We start from the raw sequence: 27,844 nt of genomic DNA, 5'->3' as shown, positions 1-27,844 counted from the left end.
CTGCGAGGTGTGGGTGGGGGAAGGGCTATTGCAGCAGCAAGTGCCTCCTTCCTCCCAGACACCTGCTTCCTCCCAGAGGCTGTGTGAGCCTCCTCCCCGGCTGGGCTCCGCACCCCCACCCCCCGCCTGGTGACTCAGCTTCCCTGTTGGGCTGCCATCTTGGCCTACCGGGTTGGATGTGTCCAGTAGGGAGACGGTGAGGGAAATGAGCCCCGGGAAGTTGGCGTCTGGGAAAGCGAGGCCCTCCACATAGAAGTCTGTGCTGTGCTGCCCCCCCGGGATTTCCAGGGGGTGACAGGGCTGCTTTGGCCCCAGGACCTCCCTGTACCTGGAGATCTGATTGCCTCCTAGAAGAGAGAAGGGAGGCCCAGGTCTGCTTCTCCCCGGTGCTGCAATGCCTTCTCGGGGCCACCGCTGCCATGAAGACATGTCACAGCCACTCAGAGAAAGAAACCTAAAGTGTCAGCTGGGACATCGCCCCCTGGCTGGGGCTCCAGGGATGGAGTGACTGGGGCGGGGGTCCCTGAGCCATTCCCGAACATATACATACAGGTCCACTATACATTATGGTTCCTTCATTCATTCATTCATTCGTTCATTCATTCCTGAGCCCCAGCTCTCGGCTGACACTGGGGGAGACCAGGGAGGTGGTCACAGTCTCCTGGGTGAGTGACGAGGAGCAGAGACGGTCAAAATCACAGATGGTAGTAAGTGCTGTGATGGGGGGGAAACCCAGAGGGCCAGGGAAGGCTTCCTGGAGGAGGTGACGCCTCAGCAGAGGCAAAGAATTGGTTTGTCACCAAGTCAACGCCAGTCTGATCACCTTGGTCTAGAGTGGAAGCAAGTCAGATCAAGCTGTGCCTCTGCCGAGAGCCCTCAGATGGCCTCGGCCGCCTCCCTCAGACTAGAAGGCAGAGTCATTCCCCGCCTGCCTGAGCCGGCCCTTCCCCTTCCTTCTCCACCCTCATCTGCCACGTTAACCCCGAGTCCTGCACTCCAGCCTCACTGGCCTCCCTGCCTTCCTCAAGCCCACGGGCACCATCCGGCCTCACCCCGGGGCCTTTGCTCCTGCGGTTCCCTCTGCCTGGAGTGCCCTTCCCCTGAGTGTCTGTGTGGCTGTTCCCGCCCCTGCTGCTCGAGTGACACCTTACGGAGGAAGCGTTCCCTAACCTCCTCTCCTCACACCCCCAGACCCTACCCCTCATCTACACCCCCTTCCTGGTGGCGTTCTTCTGCACAGCCCTCAGACACTAGCTGCTTCACTTACTTATTTTATACGTTGTCTCTCAACCCACCAAGAGGAAAGCGACCTGGGGACAGAGGCGTTTTTATGTGCTTTGCTCCGGGCCCCGTGCCTCAAACAAGCCCGGCGCTCAGGAGCAGGTGCGAGCTGCTGCGAAGCTAATGCTGTCTTTGGTCAGGAGGATGCTGGAGGACAAAGTTTGATGCCGTCAGCTTGGGCTCGACGGTCCCCGTAAACCAGAGTCCTCTATGTGCACGCGTGTGTGCATGCGGCAGAGGGGAGGAGACAGACACAAACACAGCAGGCCTCGGAGCGGGGGTTACTTCCTCAGTGCTCCCCAGCACCAGACATCATGTTAGTGTTTGTCTGCACATCATCTGTGTGTCCTTTCTAGAAGGTAGCGGCATGGACGTCCACCTTGCTCACTGCTGCATCCTTGGCCCTAAGAACGTGCTACCTAATAGGGGCTCAGGAATTAGTCGTCAAAGGGGGGTGTGAAGGGGCTGTCCTGGGCCGGGGAGGGGACACCAAGGTGACGGCCAAGGGTGACTCACGGCTGGCTTGGAACACCCTGACTTTGTCCATCTCCGACTTGGCCACATGGAGCAGCAGCTGGTGCCTGGCGAAGAAGTCCCTGGGGGTGTTCGTGTTCAGGGTCACCAGGGACATGTCCTGTAGGTCTGGACCGAGAAGGGAGGGGCCTGAGACGCAGGCCCCCGAGACCCTCTCCTCCCCCGCTGCTCCCCTCAGGCCTCCCTCTACCTGGTCGCCTGGTTTCCTTTTCCTGACGCTCTTTCCAGAATTTAAAAGATGATTTCATTTTGGAATGAAAGCTAATTAAGTTTTTGGTCTTCTCCCGCGACAGTGAGCTTAGCGTAGAAGCTCCGTGAAGCAGGGGCCACAGCTATCTTGTTTAAAAAATTTTTTTTAATGTTGGGGCGCCTGGGTGGCTCAGTCGGTTAAGCGTCCGACTTCGGCTCAGGTCATGATCTCACGGTTGGCGAGTTCGAGCCCCATGTCGGGCTCTGTGCCGACGGCTCAGAGCCTGGAGCCTGCTTCGGATTCTGTGTCTCCCTCTCTCTCTCTCTGCGCCTTCCCCGCCTGCACTCTCTCTCTCTCTCTCTCTCTCAAAAATAAGTAAACATTAAAAATAAATCAATCAATACTATTTATTTTAAGAGAGAGAGAGAGAGAACAAGTGGGGGAGGGGCAGAGAGAGAGGGAGAGAGAGAAAATCCCAAGCAGGCTCCTGCTGCCAACTCAGACCCCAACACGGGGCTTGAACTCACCAACCATGAGATCATGACCTGAGCCGAAATCAAGAGTCGGACGCTTAACCGACTGAGCCACCCAGGCGCCCCAACACAGCTATCTTGTTCACCGCTCTGTCCCCAGCTCCTAGAGCCTAGGAGCACCTAGAAGCACCTAGAACAATGACGAGTACATGGCAGGTTGCTCGATAACTATTTGTGGAACGAAGGAGCAGCTAGGTTTCTCCCCTGGGCCCGAGTGGAAAGTGGACCAACCTGAAGAGTGGGTAAACAAAGGCATGGGGAGAGCGCGAAGCTGGACAGTAGTCACCACTGGGCAACAGTCAGCGGGTTACGAGAATAGGAGCCGGTGGGTTTGAGCCCTGGATCTGTGTGAGCCTGGGAGTTATTTCAGCTCTCGCTGCTTCCTTATCGGTAAACAGAGCTGAGGGCCGTGCCCACGAGCAGGGAAGGGTGAGGTCACACGTGCAAAGTGCTTACTGTAGCAGCCGGGGTCCTGGGAGTGTCCACAAGGGGTACTGGCTATTTTGATTATTACTCTGTGCCAGGCACAGCATAGACGCTGCCCCTTGGCATCAGGCCGAGACAAGTGCACGCAACTTTAAAATGCATCTGTTTCTGGGGCGCCTGCGTGGCTCAGTCGGCTAAGCGTCCCGACTTCGGCTCAGGTCACGATCTCGCGGTTCGTGGGTTCGAGCCCCGCGTCGGGCTCTGTGCTGACAGCTCGGAGCCTGGAGCCTGCTTCGGATTCTGGGTCTCCTCCTGTCTCTGCCCCTCCCCCGCTCATGCTCTGTGTCTCTCTGTCTCTCAATAATAAAGAAATGTGAAGATGCGTCTGTTTCTGTGCTCTCCTAGCCTCTCCCTCGGAAGGCCACCCCCTTAGCGCCCTCCTCCCACCCCAGCCACCTCAGAGGGGTGCCAGCAGAGACCCCGTGCCCACCTCCATGCTTGTGCCCTGGTGTTGGGATGTCTGGGTTCAGATCCTGAACCTGTGACTCACTGGCTGTGTGACCTTAAGCAAACTGCTTAATTTCCCCATCTGTAAAATGGGGTGAGGACTGCATATACCTCCAAGCCTCAAACTGAAGGATGAAACGAGTTAATGATTCTGAAGTGGTCACAGCGGTGTCCAGCGGGCGGCAGGGGCTCGGGGCTGCTCTGACGTGAGTTTGGGGGCGGTAGGCTTTCATTCCGAATAATTTCAGGTCCCAGGTTTGACCCAAGAGCAGAAATTTGGGTTGGGCAGCGGACTCGAGCATGGGGCCCGGAGGAGGCACAGGGAGACGCAGCACTGGTCCCAGGTGTTATCTGGCTGCTGTGTGACCGTGGGTGCGTGGCCTGCCCTCTCGGGACCCCTGTCCACTCCTTTTATACAGTGGACAAGCCAACAAGAACGTGCTTCCAATGACCCATTTCTGAGGGCCGTTCCAAAGCTTAGGCTGTGTAGACAGAAGGGCTTGACACACAGACAAAGCTCTATTTCCATTAGCTCTCTGGGCAGGGGGAAGGCTGGGGGGTGGGGGTCCTTACCTTGGCTGTCAAGTACCCTATCATCCTTGCAGTATATGGTGGAAGATTTGGGGTTGTCCTTGTCGCAGTTCACCAGCAGGATGGCGCCTTGCCCGCGGGGGCCCCAGGTCCAGGCCCTCTGTGGACGCCAGCAGAGACGTGGCGCGTTTAGAAAACCTGTGTGTGTCCCTCCACCTCGTGGGGGAAGCAGAGCCACCCTTCCCCAGCACCCCGATAGGCTTGTGCAGTTTCCACATCTCGCTCCCACATCAGGTCAATTCTTTAGTCCCAAGAGGGGATTTTTCCTGCTCCAAAAATCCTAAACAAATTCCCCCCAAATGCAATGCATCCACCTATGGAAAGGAGCCCAAGAGGGGTGCCTGGGTGGCTCAGTCAGTTAAGCGTCTGACTCTTGACTTTGGCTCAGGTCATGATCTCACGGTTCGTGGGTTCAAGCCCTGCATGGGGCTCTGCGCTGACAGCGTGGAAGCCTGCTTGGGATTCTCTCTCTCCCTCTCTCTCTGCCCCTCCCCTGCTCTCTCTCTCTCTCTCAAAATAAATAAACTTTAAAAAAGGAGCCCAAGACAGTAAAATTGATTTCAGTGGCTCTAAGAAACTGTCTGATTGGCAAACCAAACTGAGCTAAATATTTGTGTCAAGATTCGAATGTAAATGGTTACTCTTACGTGAACTCTTTTTTTTTTTTAAATATGAAATGTGTTGTCCAATTGCTTTCCATACAACACCCAGTGCTCACCCCAACAGGTGCCCTCCTCGATGCCCATCGTGAACTCTTTACTCCTTCACCAAAGTGTGGGTACTATTCTTAGCAGCTCGTTGCTGCCTGTCCAAAGATGAAAGCCAATTAAGCAGCCCCTCCCGGGAGGGATCTATTGGCGATGACGTCTTCTGTTTGCAGGTCCCACCCCCAGGGAGTGACTGGGCTGGGATGGGACAGAAGCATGAGTCCACTGCTCAGATGGTAATTTTTCCCTCTGCCTTTGGCTGACCCCACAGAGGGATCTTCATCTTTGGACAGGTCCTGTCCTTCTAAAGGGCCCACCAGCATTAAATCGGGCAGGCAGCTTTGGGATTTCAGTTGCTCCCTGAGCTTTATCCTCTGCAGACCCCAGTTAGGACAGCCTGCGTGCCTTGCTCGGGCTTTCAGCATCACACTTTCCCCACCCCCACTTGGCTCCTTCCCTCTCCTCCCCGCTGCCAGTCCTTCCTTTCTCTATTCATCACTCCCCACCAGCAGCACCGTGGGAATCTCTCCCCCCAGCCCAGAAAGCCCCCAGTGGGAGGGTTTTTTTTTTTTTTTTTTGCCAGAGTTAAGAACTGCCTGCATTAACTGGATGACTCTGTCGTTTCCAATTTGTAGGACAACACATGCTCTGAACGCACAACGGGTGAACATCTAGCTTTGCAAAAGAGACGGGGAACATATGCATCAAAATGGACATGGGGATTGTCCTTTTCTTCTCTCCCTGGTTCTTGCTAAAGGGACAGGCGGCCATTTGTGCCATCACCAGCAGGGGGCGCCAGAGGAGAACCCAACGGAGTCAGGGCGCAGCTGGAGCGTCCAGAGGCTTGAGCCTACCTGGCCTTTCTGGGCTCCGGCAGGCTTCACTTTGCCAGTGCGGGTGATGTCCGCGCTCAAGGAGATTTCTGCAATCCCACCAAGAGGAGAGGGTTGGTGAAGGGACAAGGTCAAGGCACTCAGCCTGGCCCGGGGTGGGGATAATCCTTTCCCCGGGAGATTGTCTGCACTGCACGGCTTCAGAGGAGACACAAGTTCAAAGACGCCCCCATGTCCCCCAGGAAGACGTCTGACTGCAATTCAGACAGCAGAGCTGGAGCTTCTGACCGCACGCACTTTCCTTTGCAGGGGAACTTGTCACAGCTGCGATGCTACCCAGACCCTACACGTCTAGCCACCTTCAGGGGTTCAGAAAGAATTCCCAGCCACCCCCAATGGGATGCTTGGTGCAAAGACACCTCGCCGGGCTCCCAGAGACCTCTGGCCTCAACTCCAGTCCCCAGTGACCTTGGGGTGGGGGACCCAGCCTCACCAGGCTCTTCTTTATGTGCATTATGACTGGGCTGGGGACAAATCATGGCCCCAGACATAACCCTCTCTATGCAAATGCCAAGTCCGAGAAAGCATACACCTGTTTCTAAATCCCTCCCACCCTCTCATCAGCACGTGTGGTCACATCCGTAAGGGGTTACATAGAGTATATGTGATGACCTTGTGAGCTCCCAGTGTGAAGTTGACCTGGATGACCTTTTAAACACATCCACGGCCATGTGGTAGTCGGGTCAGAGCAGCATAGAGTTGAATGCTCTGCATTTCCCAGCTCCTTCACTAACCGGCTGCAGGAACTTAGGCAGCTCTGTCGGCCTCTTGTGCCTCAGTTTCCTCATCTGTCAAATGGGCTGTAACAGTACCAATTTCATATGGTTTAAATGTAAAGTCTCAGCACAGCACCCGGTATAGAATTAGTGCTATATCGTTCATATTATTAAAATGCATACTCATGAAATAAGTGTGTATTAATGCATGAAATCGATTTGTTAATGAATGAAACCCATTAATGAAATGAAACGTGACGTTTTCACATGCCGTTCATATATTTAATGCGCGTTTAAATGGCAACAACAATCTTATAAAATTATCGTTTATGATGAGGTCAAGTTAGAAAATATACTTTATTTAAAGAAGAATATTAAATAAATATGAGTGTAGGCAGATCATCGGTACGGCAGAATGGCAAAGACGGGAGGTAAGTCGTGGCATTTGGGGAACATTGGTCTATCTATTATTGTATAAGACTGTCATCATCTGCTTTTCTTATAAATATTTGAAGTATCAAAAGGTATAGAGGCTCATATATGGAAAATATATGTAGCACTTCCTAAGTTGAGAAAATATTAACGTGTCATTGCACACTCTGTAAATGCCTTCCCTCCCCTACCCCTCGGTGAATTTCTTTATGGTTCACTGATGGGGGAGGGGATATTTACGAACCACCAGATGCACGACTAGCCAGAGATTGTCCCTTTTTTCTGCTCAGTCTAAAGTAAGATCCAGTGTGTAGTTTCTCCCGGAGAGATGCCTTGCAAGGGTGGTGTGTGTGTGTGTGTGTGTGTGTGTGTGGGAGGGGGGTAGTGGGACCCCAAAATCCTGGTGGTCACTTACCGACACCAGTGACATAGAGCAGGGCTTGGATCGGGCTGGTCTTCGATCCGTAGTATGAAATCTGGACCTAAAAGGCAGAGCAAACCATGAATATCTTCTCTTAGTCATTCAACAAACACTAACTAGACCCCTGCTCTGTGCCAGCTCAGGGTGGGATGTTGCAGAGACCAGGATGAACAGGAAATGGTCCCAGCCTATAAGGAGCACCCCAACTGGTGGGAGCAGAGGGGGCAGCAAAGTACTCAGATGACCGCGATGCTTAGAAGTGGGCCCTATGGGGGCGGGCGGGTGGCGCCTGGGGGGCTCAGTCGGTCAAGCGACCGACTTCAGCGCAGGTCATGATTTCGCAGTTGGTGGCTTCCAGCCCAGCGTCGGGCTCTGTGCTAATGGCTCAGAGCCGGAGCCTGCTTCAGATTCAGTGTCTCCCTCTTTCTCTGCCCCTCCCTTGCTCTCGCCCTCGCTCTCCACTCTGAAAAATGGATAAACCTTAAAAAAAAAATTGTTTTTAAAAGAAGTGGGCCCTATGGGTGCCAGAAATGGAAGGGCTGAGCCTGCGGAGGCCATATGGGGGGGGGGTACCCTGTAAGGTGGACCCTGGAAGAGGAGTAGGGGCTCCGCAGCTGGAGACGTGGTGGAGACCGCATCGGAGAGAGAGCGCTGGCTGTAAGCCACTCAGGGACGCGAAGAGCCAGACCTTGGAAAGGCTGGAGCCCGACCCTCGACCCTCGGAGGATCTGAGAGGGGGGAGTTTTAGATGGGAGCCGGTCTCTTCCATCCACCCCGCCCCCCCCACCCAACGTGCCCAGGGTTCAAAAATCCAGGAAGAGTGGATCTGATTGGCTCACCCTGGTCACGGGGGGGGGGGGGGGGCCGGAGCGTCAAGATTGACACTTTTGAGCAAAATGGCAGAGGGTTTGCTCCCCAAAGCAAGCGCGCAGAGCTGTGACCCCAAGAAGCGGTGCTCTGAGGGGATGGACTGAGGTGTTTGGGTCTGTCCTGTAGATAGTGGGGGTCCAGGGAGGGGTCACAGCTGCCATCACCTCGCATCTAGACCGGGGCATCAGCCTCCAGTCTACTGCCTGGATCCAATCTACTCTGGACACGGCAGCCCGTGGGGACTTTCTAAGACAAATGCAGACTTGTTACTGCCTGGATGACAGGTTGTCACTGGCTTCCTGTTGCCCAGCCCTCTGACGCTGGCTCCCTCTCTCCCCCGCTTTCCTCCTCACCCTCTTTTCTTGCCATGCATATCTTCCTCAGTTTCCCCAACACACGCCTGACCATCTCCTCATCTAGAGTGTGCACACAGGCCGCGTATCCCGTGTAGAGTTCCCACTCCACTTTCCCTCTCTTAGGCGGGTCATTTCTACCATCCGTCAGCTTGCCACCTCTTCCAGGAAGTTTTCCCTGATTGCACCCTCACCGACCTACTTTAGGGCCCAAACTCTCTGCTCCGACGGCAGGCAACAACGCTCCATCCCAAGGGGACAACCGCTTGGCCTGTCCTTCTGGAAACAAGTGCTCATTGGCCCAGATTTCTTGGGGAACCCCGGAGGCTCCTCCTGAGCTCATCTACAGTTAAAGGGGCATGCAATGGGTTGAACGGCCGTCCCCACAAAGATACGTCTTGGAACTTGCGAACGTGACCTTATTTGGAGAAAAGGTCTTTGCAGAGATAATTAAGTGAAGGGTCTTGAGAGGAGATCCACGTGGATTATCCGGGGAGCTCTTAAACCCAGTGACAAGCATCCTTCTTAAGAGTGAGGCAGAGGGAGATTTGACAGCCTGAGGAGGGGGGGACGAGACCACGGAGGCAGGGACTGGAGTGACAGGGCCACAGGTCTAGGAAGCCGGAGGAAGCAAAGAATGGGGTCTCCCCTAGAGCCTCCGGCGGGAGGGCAGCTGTACGGACACCTTGATTTTGGACTTCTGTCCTCCAGAGGGAATAGATTTCTGTTGACTTGAGCTGATATAGTGCGCGGTCATTGGTTCAGCAGCCACAGGAAACGAGTGGGCACGGATCAGAGCTTCCTAGGGCTGCCTGGCCTTGGCCTCCCAGCACACGCTACCATTCCCAATCGCTTACCTGTGTTTGATCTAGCTTGTAAGCCCCGTGTGGTCTGCAGCCTCGCCTATCTTAATCCCTTCTGTGTCTCCAGTGCCTGGCAGTGCCTGGCATGTAGTAGGTGAACAGTAAACATTTGCTGAACGGATGGATCGAATAAAAACCCTGGCCTCCGCAACCCCCTGGCACCCGTACGTTGTGAGGCTGCCGTGGCCGCGATGGTCGTCATAGATACCCGGGGAGGAGAAGGATAGAGACCCCTGCCGGGGCGGGGGCTGGGGGTCAATGCGGGACAGCCTGTGAGTAGCAGACCTGATGCCACTGGCTGGCCTCCTCCCACACGTCCCACCCCCGCCCCTGCCACACTCACCTTTTGGTCACCTGTGCTGCTGCTGGCATCTCTCACCCTCAGGCTCACCTCCAGCCTCGGGTCCAGGGACCACTTGGAGGAGCCCTTGGGTTTCTTCTTGGCTGGAGGGCCGTGGGCAACGTCCACGATCACTCCTGGGGAGGCATTGATGCTGAAGGATGTGCAGCCCGTGGGGGCAGAGCTGTGGAAGAGACCGTTGGGGAGGACAGGGGGGGTACAGTGAGGCGGGCCTGGGTCACCAATGATGCCCCAGCATTCTCCCTTTCCCCCAACAGGCGTAAACGCCAGGTGGCAGCCAGTCGGCCCTGACCACGGGGCAGGGTGGTGGCGGGGGGCGTGGGGTGGGCACCGTGAGCTTGCAGGGAGGTGGTGAGAAACAGAAAAGCCCCTGAGCCGAAGGGCTTACACTTGAACTAGGAGAATCGCGGAGGGATGTGCCCACCAAAGGCACACACACGGATGTGTGCACACAGCAGACGGCGTGCCCAGGGGTTTACACCACGCAAGCGCGCACATGTAGGCTTGTGCATAGATAAACGATCACACGGACTCCTGCTTCTGGAATACGGCCGACCGGTACTCTGAAGGACCTTCCTCTTACGAAACAACAGGATCACGATTGAGATATGCTTTGTAGAGGGGCGCCTGGGTGGCTCAGTCGGTTAAGCGCCCGTCTTCGGCTCAGGTCATGATCTCGCCGTCCGTGAGTTTGAGCCCCGCATCGGGTTCTGTGCTGACCGCTCAGAGCCGGTAGCCTGTTTCGGATTCTGTGTCTCCCTCTCTCTCTGACCCTCCCCCGTTCATGCTCTGTCTCTCTCTGTCTCAAATAAATGTTAAAAAAAATTTTTTTAAAAAAGATATGCTTCGCAGAGCATCGCTGAGACATAAGGGAGATCTCCAAGGACTCCCTTCTCTGTGTGCACGTGCACACACATACACACCACGTGCTTAAATTGAGGAACACCCAAACCAAGGAGAAAACGTGAAAGGTATCCAGAAAGAAAAGTCAGATCATCTACAAAGGAATAACTATTAGATTGAAAGCCGGCTTCCCAGTTGCAACAATAAAGTCCGGAGGACAGTTGAATAACAGCTTCAAAGTACTTTGAAGAAATAACCGTTAACGTAGAATTGTGTGCCCCACAAAACTATATTTGATTTATTATTTTTTTACATTTCTTTAATGTTTATTTCTGAGAGAGAGAGCGAAACAGGGTGCAACATGGGGAGGGGCAGAGAGAGAGGGAGACACAGAATCCGAAGCAGGCTCCAGGCTCTGAGCTGTCAGCACAGAGCCTGATATGGGGCTCAAACCCATGAACCTTGAGATCGTGACCTGAGCCGAAGTTAACTGACTGAGCCGCCCAAGCATCCCTATTTGTTTATTTGAGAGAGAGAGAGAGTGCGAGAGAGAGAGAGCATGAGCAGGGGAGAGGGGCAGAGGGGGAGAGGCAGGGGGGGGGAGAGAGAGAATCTCAAGCAGGCTCCAGGCTCAGTACAGAGCCTGAGGCAGGGTTTGATCCCACAACCTCGGGATCATACCTGAGCTGAAATCAAGAGTCAAATTCTCAACCCAGTGAGCCACCCAGGCACCCCTAGATGAAAAACACACTATTAGCAATAGAGAGGATCACAGCCTATTAATTTAAGGTTCAACTCACTTAGAACATATTCCAAAGTTATATGCACCTAACAACATAGCCCCAATATACATATAAGGCAAAATTTGATAGAAATACAGGGAGAAGCTGACAAACCCATCATCATAGTTAAAAACTTCAAGTCTTTCTCAGTTAACAATGGATTAAGCAGACAAAAAATTAGTAACATGATTAACAAGCTTGATTTGGTAGACATACCTAGAATTCTTTGCTCCACAAATAGTGAAGACACATTTTCCCAAACAAAGCACACATGGAACACCAAAAAAACATTAATCACATCATTGGCCACCAAAATAAGGGCAACGAATGTTAAAGGATAGGTCACATACGGGGTAGGTAGCATATTCTTTGATCAGAACGTAACTAGGTTAGGAGTCACTAACATAAAGTCCATTGCTAAGAGTCCCACACATTTGAGGGGTGCCTGGGTGGCTCACTCAGTTAAGCTTCCTACTTCGACTCAGGTCATGATCTCACAGTTTGTGGGATCGAGCCCCACATCCGGCTCTGTACTGGCAGCTCAGAGCCTGGAGCCTGCTTCAGATTCTGTGTCTCCCTCTCTCTCTGCCCCGCCCCTGCTCATACTCTGTCTCTCTCGCTCTCAAAAATAAATAAAATATTTAAAAACTTACCAAAAAAGTCCCATACATATGAAAATTTAAAAACCAGACTTCTAGATAACTTACAAGTCAAAGGACAATTAACAGAAATTCAATAATAATACTTACAGCAACAGTTAACATGCTATATTTCAAAACTTTTGGGGGAACGGAAGGTGTTGCTTTGTGCCTTACAGGCCTATATCTCCAAAAAGAAGAGAAAAGCTAATAAGTAAGTATTTAGAAAAAAAATAGAAAAATAAAGTAGAATGTAATTTCCCAAAATAAAGAAAATAAAGATGGTGGAAATCTGAAATATAAAACAAGTAAATCAACAAAGCCAAAATAGACTAAAACAACCGATAAACCTCTGGCAAGATTGATCAAGGAGAAAAAAAATTTTGAAAACTAAGAAAGAAACATCACAACAGGAAAAACAGATTATTTTGTAGATAGTTAATAAAAGGTAACAAAAACTTCACGGCATGATTATCTGAAGCCTCCCCCAAACATTTTAAAATTTAAATTCAAAAGAAATACAAAGAATGTAATAAGATAGTGAGGCAGAGAGGCAAAATTCAGTTGCATTTCTGGACACCAGCAATAAATAGTTAGAAAAAAATAATTTTAAAAAATAATTTTAAATAATTTTATGGAGAAAAACAAGCCTATTGAAAGCTTTAGAGAAGACCCAAATTAATAGAAAGAAGTACCATAAACATGGTTAGGAAGGCCTAATATCATTACCATTTGAATTTGCTCCAAATGAATTTATATATTCAATGGAATTACAGGGCTTTTCATAGAACTTGACAAGTTGATTCCAAGATTTATGCAGAAAACCAAGGGGTTAAGGTAAAGTATTCCTCACAGACAAGAAGCAAAATGTGAGGAACTTTCTCTACCAGATATGAATTTGCCAGAAAGCCGAGGATGGCACTATAACGGCTCAGGCAGGGACAAATGACAGTTGTAACTTAAGAGAGATTCTACTTGATCTGTGACATAGTGGTCTTGCAGACAAGTGGGCAAGGTAAGATTTTGTAAGATTATGTAAGGTTGTGCAAATGGTGCTGGGACAACTGAATGCCCATATGGAAAATAGTTAAATGGGATGAAACATGCAGTTGATCCCATCCTCACACCATATACAAAAACAAGCTGCAGGGGGATTTAAGACTTACATATGAAAGGCAAAAATATGAATTTTTTAAAAAATAGATATTGTTTTTTAGAGAAGTTTTAGGTTCACAGCAAAATTGAGAGGAAGGAACAGAGATTTCCCATATAGCTCCTGCTCCCTACCCCTACATACAGTCTCCCCCATTATCAACATCATCCACTGGAGTGGTACATTCATTGAAATTGATAGACCTCCGTTGATATATCATAATCACCCAAAGTCTACAGTTTACATTACATTTCACTCTTGGTGTTGTACATTCCATGGTCTTAAACAAACATATGCACGATGACATGTATCCACCATGATGGTATCATACAGAGTAGTGTCGTTGCCCTAAAAATCCTCTGTGCTCTGACCATTCCTCCTTCCTCCCAACCCCTGGCAACCACTGAGTTTTTACTGCTGCCATAGTTTTCTCTTTTCCAGAATGTTACATAGCTGGGATCGTATAGTAGGCTTCTTTTAGATTGGCTTCTTTCTTAGTAATATGAATTTAAGTTTCCTCCATGTCTTTTCATGATTTGAGAGCTCACCTCTTTTTAGCACTGGATAATATTCCATTGTCTGGATGTTCCATTGGTTTATCCATTCACCTACTGAAAGACTTCTTGGTTGCTTCCGAGTTCGGGCAATTATGAATAAAGCTCCTATAAACGTCTGTGTGCAAATTTTGTGTGGACGTAAGTTTTCAACCCCTTTGGGTAAATACCAAGGAGCACAGTTACTGGTCTGTATGGTTAAGAGTATGTTTAGTTTTGTAGGAAACCACCAAACTCTCTTCCAAAGTGGCTGTACCATTTTGCATTATCACCAGCAATGAAATGAGAGTTCCTGTCCTTCCACATCCTCTTCAGCATTTGGTGTTCTCCGTGTTCTGGATTTTGGCCATTCTAATGGAGTGGCATTAGTGGAGTGGCATCTCATGATTGCTTTATTTTTCATTTCCCCAATGACATATCACGTGGAGCATCTTTTCACACACTTACCTGCCATCTGTGTATCTTTTTTTTGGCCAGGTGTCTGTTAAGAGCTTTAGCCCATTTTCAACCAGGTTGTTTGTTATTAAGAGTTCTTTGTATGTTTTGGATAACAATCCTTTACCAGATATATCTTTTGTAAATATTTTCTCCCAGCCTGTGGTTTGTCTTTCAATCCACTTGACAGTCTTTTTTAGAGCAGAACTTTTCAATTTTAATGAAGTCCAACGTGTCAATTCTTTCTTTCCTGGATTACGCCCTTGGGGTTGTATCTAAAAAGCCATTGCCAAACCCAAATTCATCTAGATTTTCTCTTATGTTACCTTCTGAGAATTTTATAATTCTCTGTTTTACATTTAGGTCTATGGCCTGTTCTGAGTTTATTTTTGTGAATGATATAAGGTCTGTGTCTAGATTCCTTTTTTGGAGGTGGATGTCCAGTCGTTGTACCATTTGTTGAAAAAACTACCTTTTCTCCCCTGTTGTGTTGCCTTTGCTTTTTTGCCAAAGGTCAGTTGATGTATTTATGTGGGTCCATTTCTGGGCTCTCTATTCTGTTCCATTTATTTATTTCTCTGTTCCTTTGCCAATACCACACTGACTTGATCACTGTAGCTTTATAAGAAGTCTTTATACTATAGTGTCAGTCCTCCAACTTTATTCTTCTCCTTTAATACTCTGTTGGCTATTCTGATTTTTTTACCTCTTCATATCAACTTTAGAATCAGTTTGTTGATACCCACAAAATGGGATTGCATTGAATCTATAGATCAAGTTGGGAAGGACTCACATCTTGCCAATATTGAATCTTCCTATCCATGAACCTGGACAATCTCTCCATTTATTTACTTCTTTGATTTCTTTCATCAGAGTTTTGTAGTTTCCTCATATAGGTTTTATTAGATTTATAGCTAAGTATTAAATTTGGGGGGGGGAGTGCAAATATAGATGGTATCATGTTTTTAAATTTCAAATTTCACTTGTTTGTTGGCAGTATGTAGGAACATGATGGACTTTTCCACATTAACACTGTATCCTACAGCCTTGTCATAGTTTTAGAAGGTTTGTTTTTTGTTGTTATTGTTAATGTGTTTGGGTTTTCTACAAAGACGATCATATGACCTGCAAATGAAGAGAGGCTTATTTCTTTCTTTCCAATTTGTATCTCTCTTCTTTCCCTTTCTAGTCTCATTGCACTTGTTAGGAATTTTAGTATGATGTTGAAAAGCGGTGGTAAGAGGGGACATCTTCGCCTTGCTCCTGATTTTGGTGGGAAAGCTGCAAATTTCTCACCATTAGGTGTGATGTTAGCTGTAGGTTTTTTGTAAATAGTCTTTATCAAGCTGAGGAAATTCCCCTCTAAGTTTACTGAGAGTCTTGTCATAAACAGGTGTTTGATCTTTTAAAAAAAGATGTTGCAGCATTTTTATACCATTTCTCAAACAAAACACAAAACTAATAAGTATTAAAGATTGTAAATTCAACTAAATGAGAATAACTGTCTTCTGTTTACCAAAAGACACCATAAAGTGAAAAGACTAGCATAATCTAAGGAGAAGATATTCATGACATAAAACCAAAAGGGCTTAGCACCCACAATATGTAAAGAACTTGGGCTAAACAATATGAAAAAGACAGATAACGCAATAGAAAAAAATGGCCAAAGACATAAACAGGCATTCACAGAGGTTGAAACAGAAAAGGATGATAAACATGTGAAGACTCACTCCATCTCACTAATAAGTAAGGAAACAAAAATATCCAGGCCATAGTAACACAGGAGTATACACCAACCTGACTGGTGAAAAATAATGCCATAGACAATATGGTTCAAAGTCAACTCTAACACACTGCTTATGGGGGTGTGAAGTTAACCACTCTGTAAAGCAACTGGGTGTTCTCCTATGAAGTCAGACATTGGCCCCTCAAACCCAACGATTCCACCGCTAGACAGACACCCCAGGGCATCCCTGGAGCATGTACCCCAGGAGATATGTCTGAGAGTGTTCTGAGAGGGTACTTTCTGTACCAGTGAGTGACCCACAGACCGTGGAAGGACTAGTAATGGCAGCAGATTCAAACTATGGAAGGCTCCCTGGGGAGCCTGGGGAGGGAAAGCTGACTCCACAAGGTCACAAGGATATGAGTGTTATGATTGCATTTTCCATTTTTATTTTTGTCGTCAAATTCTCCTTCTCTGTATCAAAAGCTGTATGTATTCCTTGTAGAGAATTAGGAAAAGTACGTGATAGGCAGTCTTTGAACATGGCCCCCAATAATTCCACCTCTGGTGCTCATGCCCTCCTGTAAATCCCTCCTCCTGAGGGTGGGAAGGGCCTAGTGACGGCCTTCTAACCAATGGAAAATGGCGAAAGCAATGGGTTGTCACTTCTGTGGTTGAGGTTACAAAAGACTTTCTCTCTGCCTCTCTCCCTCACCCCTCTCTCCTTGGCTTCCTCACCTTGAGAAGTCAGCTGCCATGTTGTGAGCTACGGAGAGGCCCAGATGGCAAACAACCGAGGGAGGCGTCCAGCCCACGGGGAACCGAGTCCTGCCAACATCTATGTGAACAGGCTTGCTAACATGACTATGGCTCCACTGACACCTGGACAGTGTCTCCGTGTCCCCCACTGGTGCCCCAAAGCGGAGGACCCAGGAAGCCACACAGGAGTCCTGCCCCACAGACAAGGCGAGAGAATAGACAATATTGTTTCAAGCCACTGGGTTTGGGGCAATTTGTCCCACAGGGATAAGTCATTAATATGAGGCTAACAAGGAAGAAAGTAGGGGAGAGGCAGACAGAGGAAGGAAGGGAGGAAGGGAGGAAGGGAGGGAGGAAGGAAGGAAGGAAAGGAAGGAAGGGAGGAAGGAAGGGAGGGAAGGAGGAAGGAAGGAAAGAAGGAAAGAAGGGAGGAAGGAAGGAAAGAAGGAAGGAAGGGAGGGAGGAAGGAAGGAAGGAAGGAAGGAAGGAAGGAAGGAAGGAAGAAAGGAAAGAAGGAAGGAAGGAAGGAAAGAAGGAAGGAAGGAAGGGAGGGAGGAAGGGAGGGAGGAAGGAAGGAAGGAAAGGAAGGAAGGGAGGAAGGAAGGGAGGGAAGGAGGAAGGAAGGAAAGAAGGAAAGAAGGGAGGAAGGAAGGAAAGAAGGAAGGAAGGGAGGAAGGAAGGGAGGGAAGGAGGAAGGAAGGAAAGAAGGAAAGAAGGGAGGAAGGAAGGAAGGAAGGAAGGGAGGAAGGAAGGGAGGGAGGGAGGGGGGAGGAAGGAAAGAAGGAAGGAAAGAAGGAAGGAAGAAAGGAGGAAGGAAGGGAGGGAGGAGTTGCCTAGAAGAGAATGGAATCTTACCAACTTAGAGACAATCATTGACATTTTGATATTTTCTTTCAGGAGATTATTTTTTTAATGTTTGTTTATGTGTGCATGTATTTTGAGAGACTGCACGTGCACGCAAGCAGGGGAGGGGCCGCGAGACAGGGAGGGAGAGAGAATCCCAAGCAGGCTCCACGCTGTCAGCACAGAGCCCAACACAGGGCTGGATCCCACAAACAGTGAGATCACGACCTGAGCCAAAACCAAGAGTCGGACCCCTAACCGACTGAGCCACCCAGGCGCCCCAGGAGGAGATCAATTTTTGAAGTAAGTTTTGCAGGACCGAGAAGCAGCAGATGAAAAAGAAACTCATCTTTCCCCCAACGCTCCCCTGGTCTCTGTTGCCCAGTTTCCTTCTGTGGGCTGTTCACCCTGCACGGGCCCTTATGCCAGTCCCGCAAAGTCAACCTCAAGTTCTTAGCCTCCAAGGACGGTGAGCTGGTCATCTCAGCCGCAGAACAGGAGAGGGGCACGCTGGGCGTTCAGAACAGCAGGAACATGAACAAGGGACTCAAATGACAACGGGCAGGCCGAGCCGGGGGCGCACGCAGCCCCCGGCCCGCGGCGGGTTCCCCTCGGCTCGCTCTGCCCCACGTGGCTTCCTCGCCAGGGGCAGGAAGACGGGCGCAGACAGCCAGGTCTGTGGCCTCACAGCCACCCTCTGTGCCAGATGGGGAAACGGAGGCTCAGGGCAGTGAGGCCCAGCTGGGAAGTGGCACCACTGGGATTGGACCTGGGATGTACGTCCTTTCCTTCGGCTGTGTTTCAGACCCTCTCGGGTCCCTGACCAAGGGGCTTCCATAAGCACAGAGGGGTTTTCACTGTGAGTGGGGGGGGGGGGGGGGGAGCCGCCGTGTGTGTTGCTTTAAGACAACCCAGAGCTGATCTCCGTGCGATTTCTACCAGCCTCTGCGGAGACAGCACTGAGAGCTGGAGCCCCAGACAAGCGACCTCTGGATCCAGCTCCCGCATCCGGCATTTGCTTCCCAACGACCCCCGGCCGCACAGCACTCAGTGTCTGCAAGTCTTGAATTCGGGAGATCACGCAGTCTTTGCGGGAAGGGGGACCAAATTACTTGTGTCATTTGTAATCCTCACCACACGCCGGCAGGGTGGATGTTAACGTTCCCATTTGACAGACGGGTACACCGAGGCTCAGACAGAGACTCGCCCGTGTTCCCCGCTGTCACACTGAGTGGTCACCTGTTGAGAAGGAGACGCTGGGGGGACAGTGGAATTTGTTGGGATACCATCAGTGTATTTCCCATGACAGGAAAAGAGCTTTTCCAAATGCAGAACGGAAATCGCAAGCAGCATTTGTTAAGAGCAGCTCTGGAATATGGGTCCTACAGCCCCAGGTCTGCTCCTGCCTCTACAACCCTGTCTTTTTTTTTTTAATTTTTGTGTTTATTTATTTTGAGAGAGATAGAACAAGCCAGGGAGGGGCAGAGAGAGAGAGAGAGGGATGGAGAGAACCCCAAGCAGGCTCCCCACTGTCGGCACAGAGCCCACCGTGGGGCTCGAACTCATGAGCTGTGAGATCGTGACCTGAGCCGAAACCAAGAGTCGGATGCTTAGCCCGCTGAGCCACCCAGGCACCCCCCCCCCCAGCCCTGTTTTTCTCACCCCGGGGGGCTCTGAGCCCAGTGGCAGAGGGCTTGGCTTGAGCTAAGGGGTGGAGGCATGCACGCGGCAGGGGGAGGACCAGGGGGCTGGGCTGGGGAGGAGGGCGTGTCTCAAGAAGAGAATTCACCTCCTCTTTCCCCTCCCCCCAGCCCCCATCAACCCCCAGTTTGTTCTCAGGGGGGAGGCGGGGGATGGGCATCGAGGAGGGCGCACCTGTTGGAATGAGCCCTGGGTGTTGTATGGAAACCAATTTGACAATAAATTATATATCTATTTATACACATATGAAGAGAATTCAGACTGCAGTCGGTGGGGCGGCTGCCCAGGAGATGGGAAGAAGGTCCTCGTGAGGCGGGGCTGGGCGGGGGTGGGGGGGCTGCGGTCAAGGGCAGGTAAGAAAGGAGAGGGAGGAGTCCCCAAGCCAGGCTGCCTGGGTCTGAATCCCAACTCCCTCACCTCTGGGCTGTGTGGCTTCAGGGGGGTTACTTAACCCCTCAGAGCCTCAGCTTCCTCTTCTGTAAAATGGGAATAGCAGCACCGCCTGCCTTCCTAAGGCCGTTGAGTGAGTTGTGTGTGGGCAGTGGGAGGGAAATCTGGAGCATCACTGTGTGAGACGTCCGGTGGGGGGGTGGGGATTGGTGAATGACAGGGCTCTGTGTCTCAGAAGGAGCTCACTCTCAGAGGGGGCAGGTGGCCTCAGGTGACACCAGCCTCTCTTTTCCCTTTATCCCTCGGCCTCTCGGTCTCCTGCTTCCCCTCCACGTCTCCGGGAGGCTCCCCCCTTTGGTGCTGCTCTACCGCGGTCCAGGTTGAGGCAGCGGTGCCACTTTGAAGGAAATGTCCCAGACAGTCCCGTGGGCACCATCGAGGACCACAGATGTCCGGCCTGGGAGGGAGGAAGCCGGGGGAGGCCGCTACCTCTACTGACGACAACGACACCGACCACGCGCACTGAGTGTCCCTAGACCGTATCTTGTTTAACCAGAGCCTGGGGCCGGCTTGGCACATAGTAGGTGTTCAGTTGGTATTTGTTGGATGGATGGATGGATGAAAACCACTAACAGTATGTCCAGCTCTATGCTGAGTTCTTACACACTTTCATCTTTAATCCCTCTACCCGCCATGTGAAGTGGATATCATCCCCATTTCACAGATGAGGAACCTGAGGCTCAGTTGGCCTTGGCCTCAGCCTCTCCCACGCCACAGCCTGTCCCATCGCAGATGCGTTCTTACGCACACCTGGAGGGAGGCTCGGCTGAGAGGTGGGGGGCTGGCAAACGGCCCCTTGAACCAGGTGTGGGTCGTGAAGTCCAGGGCCTAGCCTTCCTTCCAGGGCCGTGGGCCTGCTGTGTGCCGTGAGGCAAGTCACAGACCCTCTCTGAGCTCCGTTGCCTCAACGGCGAAAGGAGAGGGTCCTGTTGGCCCTGTGGTCATTCATTTGCGGTGAGGCCCTGGGGAACCCTCGCCTCGAGTCCAGGCACATCCCGGGGCCACGCAGCCTTTCCCCTCTGGCTTCTCCCTTGGCGGCAGCTACGGAGGCTGCGGCCGGAAGCCCCAGCCAACCACACATCCTGTGTCGGCAGAACCTGCTCATCCAGCATCACTGGGCCCATCCCCGCCCCCGGCCCCGAATGTCCCCGCTCACCTGTAGACATCCAGCTGACTTTCGGTGCCCAGGACACACACGGCATAGGTGGGCTCCTCCGGGGCCACATGGATCACCGTGCCCTGGGCCATAGTCCCTCCCGCCAGCCCGTCCCTCCAGCTGCAGGGAGCCCCTCGGCTGGTTCCTTTATAAGGCCCGGCCGGGCCGAGCCATGAGTCAGCACCTGTGGTTTGTGGGCTGGCGGCTTAGCCCTCCCCACGCAGGCCCCGGGGCGTGTCCTCTCCACCCTCCCCAGCCCAGGAGCTGCCCCTCGGGCCTGTATGAGTGACGATGCCAGAATCAGGGCACTGACGCCCGCGGTCTCCTGGGAAGGGCCAGGGGCTCAGGAAGCCTGGGGGTGGGGAGTGTAGGTCTGAATCTTCACATAACAGCCCCGTGCGCACCTGGGGCCCTCCCACCTTGCCTCGCTGTGCCCAACACCTGTATCAGGAAGAGGCGAGAAACACAGGGGGCTCGGGAGATCGTCGCCAGGAGGTCACGGCTGGCTCGGGACGGGTCTCCCCGGGCTGGTCACCCACGTGATGGCCCACTTGCTATGTTCCGTGCGTCTGGTAGCCGTTTCTGCCCCTCGCATGGAATGACCCGCTGAGGCAGGCCCGTGGGGGGAAACACAATCGTGATTCCCTCGCTTTGTTCTCACGGCACCTCTCGGAGGTCAGTGTCGTTATTATTCCCATTTTACAGAAGAAACTGAGGCACAGGGAAGCTAAATAATACTCCCAGGGCTCTACCAGCCATAAGGAGGAGCCTTCTTGGGGCTCAAAGCCCATTTCCTGAGCCAAAAGCCGATGCGGCCGGACCTGATGCTCTGGCCCGTCTACACTGCTACTTGCACACAGCAGGTCTTAATAAACCCAATTTCTCTGGCTGGTCATAGGGTTAGGACTAGTTTGAGTTTTGGAGGGAAGCCGAGGGAGGGGGCTGTCAACTGTCAGACTCGAGAAGGCCCTCGTCACCAGACCCGGTCATCCTGTGGACGGGAGACTAGGCACAGAGAGGGCTATGACATCCCCACTCTCACACAGCAAGTCGGTGGCAGGGATGGGCTCTACCCCCGAGCCTTAGGTCTCCTGGAGTAGTTTTCTTCTTCATCCTTTCTCCCCCTTTTTGCTTCAGCATTTTAGGGTTTACATTTGCTATGAATAAGCTACAGAGAGAACAAGCCCAGAGCACTTGTGTTAATTCAACAAACATTTATTGATTGCTTCCTGTTTGCCAGGCCCTGCTCTGGGCACTGAGGATACAAAGAGAACAAAACAGACAAAAGTCTTGTTTTCATGGAACTTTCTTGTAATAGAAAGAGAGAGCCAGTAGGCAATAAATATAATAAGTGAATTATATAACATGTGAATGTTATGGAGAAATGAAGCAATAGGCAGGGCAAGGGGTAGATTGCAGTTTCCAAAAGGGTGATCGGAGGAGGTGACATCTCAGCCGACTGGAGGAAGGTGACAATGAGAATACCTGGGGGGAGAACATTCCAGGTTGAGGGACCGGCCAATGCAACTAGTGCAAAGGCCCTGAGGCAGGGACGTGCCTGGAGGGTTCAAGAAAGGGCAAGGACACCCGTGCTGCTGGAAGGCAGCAAAATGGGAGGGGGGCTGGAGGGCAGTGATAAGAGGCCGGTGTGGAGCACAGAGAGCCTTGCGGGCGTTGTGAGGACTTTGGCTTCTACCCCAAGTGACTTGGGGAGACAGGGGGACATTTTGAGCAGGGCAGGCCCATGGTCTCATCTGTCTGGCTGCTGGGGGGAGTCAACCACAGGGAGAGCAGCGAGAAGGCTGCTGCTGTCCGGGAGGTGGTGGATGATGGGTGCTGGCAGTGGAGGAGGTGAGAAGCAGTCAGATTCCGGACATAGCCTGAGACTACAGCCAATAGGATTTGCAGATGGGCCAGAAGGGGGGCAGCAAGAAAAGTGAGGAGTCTAGAAATCCAAGGTCCTGGGGGGGGTGGGGGGGTGGGGATGAGCCCCTGGAGGGATAGACCTGGCACCCACTGCGGGGGGAAGGCTGGGAAGGGGCAGCTGCAGGCGGCGTGGCCATCGTCGGGAGTTTGGACCCGGCCATGCCGAGCGGGAGCTGTCTATCCGAGTCTGTGTGGGGACGTCCCGTGGGCCATGGGACACATGATCCCGGAGTTTGAGAGGATCGGGCTTAGAAATGACAAGTCTGCCAGTGTCTAGAGCGTCCCCAGGGAATGAGTGTGGACGGAGAAGGGAGAAACCTCAGGACCCTGCACCAGAGACTGAGAGGGGCTACCAGCAGGACGGGAAACAAAAGAGGGTGTGTTTTGCTATTTCACAGGGTTGTGGTGAGCAACCAGCCTTGTGACACACACACACGCGTTTCCACACGCTCACACGGGGAAAGCAGCCGTACTTGGGCGCGATGCCCTTTTGCAGACTCCCGTGCCCTCGTGTGGCAGAGTAGGGATGAAAGGCTCTGCGGTGGGCAGGTGGCCCGAGGGCAGACAGACCTGGGGGTCGTTGGGGCACCACCCGCCGCTGCACCATTGCCTGGCTGCTCCCTGTCTTAGCTTGGCTGCCGTAACAAAAATACCCTGGGCCGAGGGCCTTAAACAACAGAGATTTATTTTCTCACAGTTCTGGAGACTGTAAGTCCTGGATCATGGCATCAGTTCAGGTGCGGACCCTCCTCCTGGCTCACACACAGCCGTCTTCTTGCTGTGCATGTGGCTCAGAGAGAGAGAAGGAGGGAGAGACAGAGAGAGACCCAGACCGTTAGTTCTCTGATGTCTCTACCCTCATGATTCATCTAACCCTGATTACCTACCAAAAGCCGCCTGTGCAAATACCACACTGGGGGTGAGGCCTTCAACTTATGGATTTGGGGGGAGCCACGATTTAGTCGACAGCCATGCGGGACGTGAAGGCTGTTTGCGGATTTCTGGCGTAAAAACCATGTTATGATACACAATTGCATCCAGGTCTGTGGCTCCTTGCAGGGATTTTGTGGATTGATCTTTCCTTCTCTTCATTCTCCTACAGGGCATTTTGGTTTTTTCCTGAAATTTGTTACAGCTTATTATTAGGTGTGTGTGTTCAAATGTCTATCCCCCAATCAGCCATGAGAGCAGGGCCTCTATAGGTCTTGGCCGCACCACCAGCACCTAGAATAGCTTCCGATTCATTGTAGGTGCTCACTAAGCCCTGTGGCTGAAGACTGCAGTGTTCTCCAGCACCCAGCCTGGCACCGGACCCTGGGGTGGGGCCGCTGAGGACAGCTTCCTATGAGGATCCTTCAGAACCCGGCCTGTTATCTCCAAAATGGCATCAACCTTGGGAAGTTTGGGAAGTAAATGGTCTGGCACAACAGAGCAGCTGACTCAAAGCCCAGACCAGAACCGCTACAGGAAGGGGCCCCTCTCCCCACTGAAAGGCAGAATCACCAGCGGGGCTGCTCACAGCTTACAGGAAGTAAGGCGACGTTCAGAGTTGCCCGACGCCCCCCGGCACCTGAGCTGATGCCCCAGCAACTGGCCTGGATATATGCCCTTTCTCCAGGTGGTTGTGATGATGTTGTTTGGGGAAGAGGCCCTGGCGTCAGGACTCTCCGAGACGCAGGGACGGGTGTAGGGCAACGTTATGTTTGGGGTGGACGGCCGAGCCATTTCTCCAGGGTCGTTCGTTCACAGATAGAGTTCAGATTCACTTATTCGGCTCTTGACTCAATAAATACTTATCAGATGCTTCCTAAGTGCCCGGCACTCTCTTAGAGGCTGTTAGGCTTTATTGAAAATAGATTTACAAGGACCCAGGGTGATAACAGAGACCGCAGTCTATTACACGTGCACTATGTTCCACACTTGCCTCCAGGTCCTTGGCTGTATTATTTCCAACTTTCACCCTAACCCAGCGGGCAGGACTTAGGATCTCATTTCTACAGAGGAGTGAAGCCCCGTGCTCAAGGTCACCGGGCCCCTGCATGGGTTTCAAGGTCACCAGGCTCCTGCGTGGGTTTCAAACATGCTCTGCTTTGCCCAACATGCTCTGCTCTCTGGTGCGGCCCCTGCCCGGGCCAGGCCACTGACATGACCTCATCTCAGATCCCCACATCAACCTTAATGTCTGAGTTATGCTCTCCCCACTTTCCAGATGAGGGAACTGAGTCTTGGAAGGCTTAGGTAACTCGCCCAAGGTTATGCAGACAGCAAGTGGGGACACTTGGGCTTACCTTCGCCCCTTGTCCCACTCTGCCCACCACACAGCTGCCTCCTGGTCAAGTCCCTCAGCTGATGAGCTCTGAAGCCCGGGTGTCCAGATCTTCCAGATTGGCCTGACGAAGGGAAGACCCCTACTAGTCACCGATAGGTGAGCATTATGTCTGGGCAGAGCTGGGAGATGGGACACAGGTCCGCCTGCATCGAAAGCCTGTGACCTTCCACTATGCCATCTTTGAGGAAAGAGGGGGATGCAGCCAGGTGCAAGTCTTTTCTGGAGCCGCCTTCTACCCTGTCTTCGACCCCAGGTGCCCACATCCCTTCTCCAACACCCAGAGTGTCTCATGGGGACCGTGACCACGAGAATGTCAACACCCCCAAAGCAGGGGCTTGCCTTTGTGATCATCGCTGTACCCTTAGTGCTGGTACCGAGCAGGTGCACAAGAAATTCTGTATTTTGTTGAACTGAAAACTGTTTAAGATACATCCTTGCTCCTTCAACCGTTTGTTGAAATGATGATCCTTCCTCTGTCGAATCACCTTTGCATCGTTGCCCAAAAATCAGTTGGCCATCCTTGCGTGGGCTGTTTCTGGGTTCTCTGTTCCGTTCTGTCGATCGACACGTCTATCCCCCAATCCCCAAGCCCAGTCTTGATTACTACAGCCGTGTCTTGAAATTGGGTAGACTAAAGGCTCCCGCTCGATTCTTTTCCAAAAATGTTTTAGCTACTCCAGTTTCTTTGTCTTTCCATGTAATTTTAGAAGAACCTTGCTTATCTCTACAGACAGTCTTCCTGGGATTCTGACTGCAACTACATTAAAACCCGGGCATCAGTTTGCTGAGGACTAACACTTCACTGTGCCAAGCTTTCCGACCCACGAACACAGCATCTCTCCACTTATTTAGAGCTTCTGTCGCCAGCCTTTTGGAGCTTCCAGAATACAAGTCTTGCGCACGTTTGTTAGACTTCTATCTAGGGATTTCATTTTGGTGGGGCGGTCGTAGATAGATGGTCTTGTACTTTTAATTCCAGTATCCATGTGTTCGTTGCTAGTATATTAAAACACAAGGGATTTTTATGTGTTGGTCTCGTATTCTGTGACCTCACTGAACTCACTTATTAGTTCTAGGAGGGCTTTTTTTTTTTTTTGTAGATTCCTCGGCATTTTCTACATAGATAATTATGGCATTTGCAAACAGAGGTAGGAGGTAGTTTTATTTCTTCCTTGCTCGTTTGTACATCTTTCTTTTCTTGCTTTGTCACCCACTGGCTAGAACTTTCAGTGCTAAGTTGGATAACAGTGGTGAGATTGGTCATCCTTATCTTTCTCTCAATCTTGTGGGGGGAAGCGTTCAGTCTTTCACCATGAAGTATGTTGATAACTGTAGATGTGGTTTTGTGTTTTTTTTTGTACATGCTCTTTCTAGTTGAGGAAGTGCCTCTCTACTTCCTTTTTTTTTTTAATGTTTATTTATTATTTTTGAGAGAGAGGGAGAGAGAGACAGAGTAAGAGTGGGGCGGGGCAGAGAGAGAGGGAGACCCAGAATCCGAAGCAGGCTCCGGGCTCCGAGCTGGGAGCCCAGATCTCGACGCGGGGCTCGAACCCACGAACCATGAGATCACGACCTGAGCCGAAGTCGGAGGCTCAACCGACTGAGCCCCCCGGGAGCCCCAGTGCCTCTCTCTAATTTGCGGAGAGTTTGAATCATGAATGTCTATTGGATTTTTTTCAAATGCTCTTTTGGCACCCACTGAATACGACGGTATGAGTTTTCTTCTCTAGCCTGTTACATGGCGCATTACGTTGGGTTTTGTCCAGAACACCAGGCACCGATAACGAACGCCAGGGGAGGGCACCCACTAGACGGAGGACAGCAAGATCATCGCAACGCCAGTCTCCGCGAATACAAGTCCAAACGCTTCTGCCCAAGACGGCTGACCTTGCTCGCCTGCCCAACACTTTCGGGCCGGGCGGCGGGGCGGGGGGCACTTCTGCTATTTTGATGGTGGTATTTCGTGTTTCTTTCGTGCCTAATGAGGTGGCTACACGTGCCAGATGTCTGCCATCCAGGTGCTGACGTTGTCGATGAGCGATACCGTTCAGGAGAGACCTTAGGAGCCAGGGGCTGGAGCCCCACAGGCGCCTTGTGTCCTCACAAACCCCTCACCTTGTGCTTTCTGGTTAGACTGCGAATGCTTCTCTCCAGCAGCGACTTGGAGGTTGCACCTGGAGCTACGTTAAAATAACACGGCCGTAAAAACTTGAACCCAAGCGCTGGTTTCAAATAACACTGACACCTCACATTCTTCTCAGCCAGGCTTGGGTGATGATCTTCTGCGGAATTTGTTTGCTCAGTGGACTCACACCCAACGGGGCAGCCAAAAGGCGGGGCCGGGTGACTCTGTCACAGAGGTCTTGGGCAGGCCAGCCAAGACCTCTTCCTCCTGGTGCTCTAGACCCCTTATGCGTCCCTCCTCACTAAGGACCATCCAGGCATCTTCAGCTGCCACTCGGGGGCCTTGTGGGTTTAGCCTGAACGTGCCTCTCGGTCCTATAAACAGAGCCATAATGGAGCCCAGGATGACTCCACCGGGAAGGCATTTTGCAGGCAAGGAAGTTGAGGCTCAAAGAACTTGACCAACCGGCACAAGACCACCTGGTGGTAAAAGAAGTTAGGATTTGAATCCAGGTCGAGCGGATGACAAAGCCGTAGGCACAAGGCTTCACTGGCCACTTGGGGGGAGAAAAAAGCCCCCAGACTCTTGGGTCTTCTGATTTCTGTTTATTTTTCTTAAAAAAATGTTTCTTTTAATCTTTATTTATTTTTGAGAGAGAGAGAGAGAGAGAGAGACAGAGTGAGAGCAGGGGAGGAACAGAGAGAGAGAGACACAGAATCGAAAGCAGGCTCCAGGCTCTGAGCTGT

At 51.5% G+C, this 27,844-nt stretch overlaps 1 protein-coding gene across 1 annotated transcript in view; it reads right to left on the bottom strand.

Annotated features, from left to right (window-relative positions):
* The window catches only part of LOC106975589 (protein-arginine deiminase type-4), a 33,766-nt gene extending 12,909 nt beyond the window's left edge, over window positions 1-20,857 (bottom strand). Inside the window, exons 1-7 of the mRNA XM_027060279.2 lie at window positions 20,719-20,857; window positions 9,661-9,841; window positions 7,226-7,292; window positions 5,624-5,691; window positions 4,045-4,162; window positions 1,798-1,923; window positions 169-347 (exon numbers count right to left, since the gene is read on the bottom strand). Coding sequence (XP_026916080.2) covers window positions 169-347; window positions 1,798-1,923; window positions 4,045-4,162; window positions 5,624-5,691; window positions 7,226-7,292; window positions 9,661-9,841; window positions 20,719-20,810 — 831 coding nt within the window. The 5' untranslated portion in view covers window positions 20,811-20,857. The remainder of the gene's footprint in view (window positions 1-168; window positions 348-1,797; window positions 1,924-4,044; window positions 4,163-5,623; window positions 5,692-7,225; window positions 7,293-9,660; window positions 9,842-20,718) is intronic.
* Between the last annotated feature and the right edge of the window lie 6,987 nt (window positions 20,858-27,844).

The sequence above is a fragment of the Acinonyx jubatus genome, chromosome C1, assembly GCF_027475565.1.
Source record: "Acinonyx jubatus isolate Ajub_Pintada_27869175 chromosome C1, VMU_Ajub_asm_v1.0, whole genome shotgun sequence".
Taxonomy (NCBI): Eukaryota; Metazoa; Chordata; class Mammalia; order Carnivora; family Felidae; genus Acinonyx; species Acinonyx jubatus.
The sequence above is the reverse complement of the archived record's forward strand: the minus strand, read 5'-3'. Positions and strand labels throughout refer to the sequence as shown.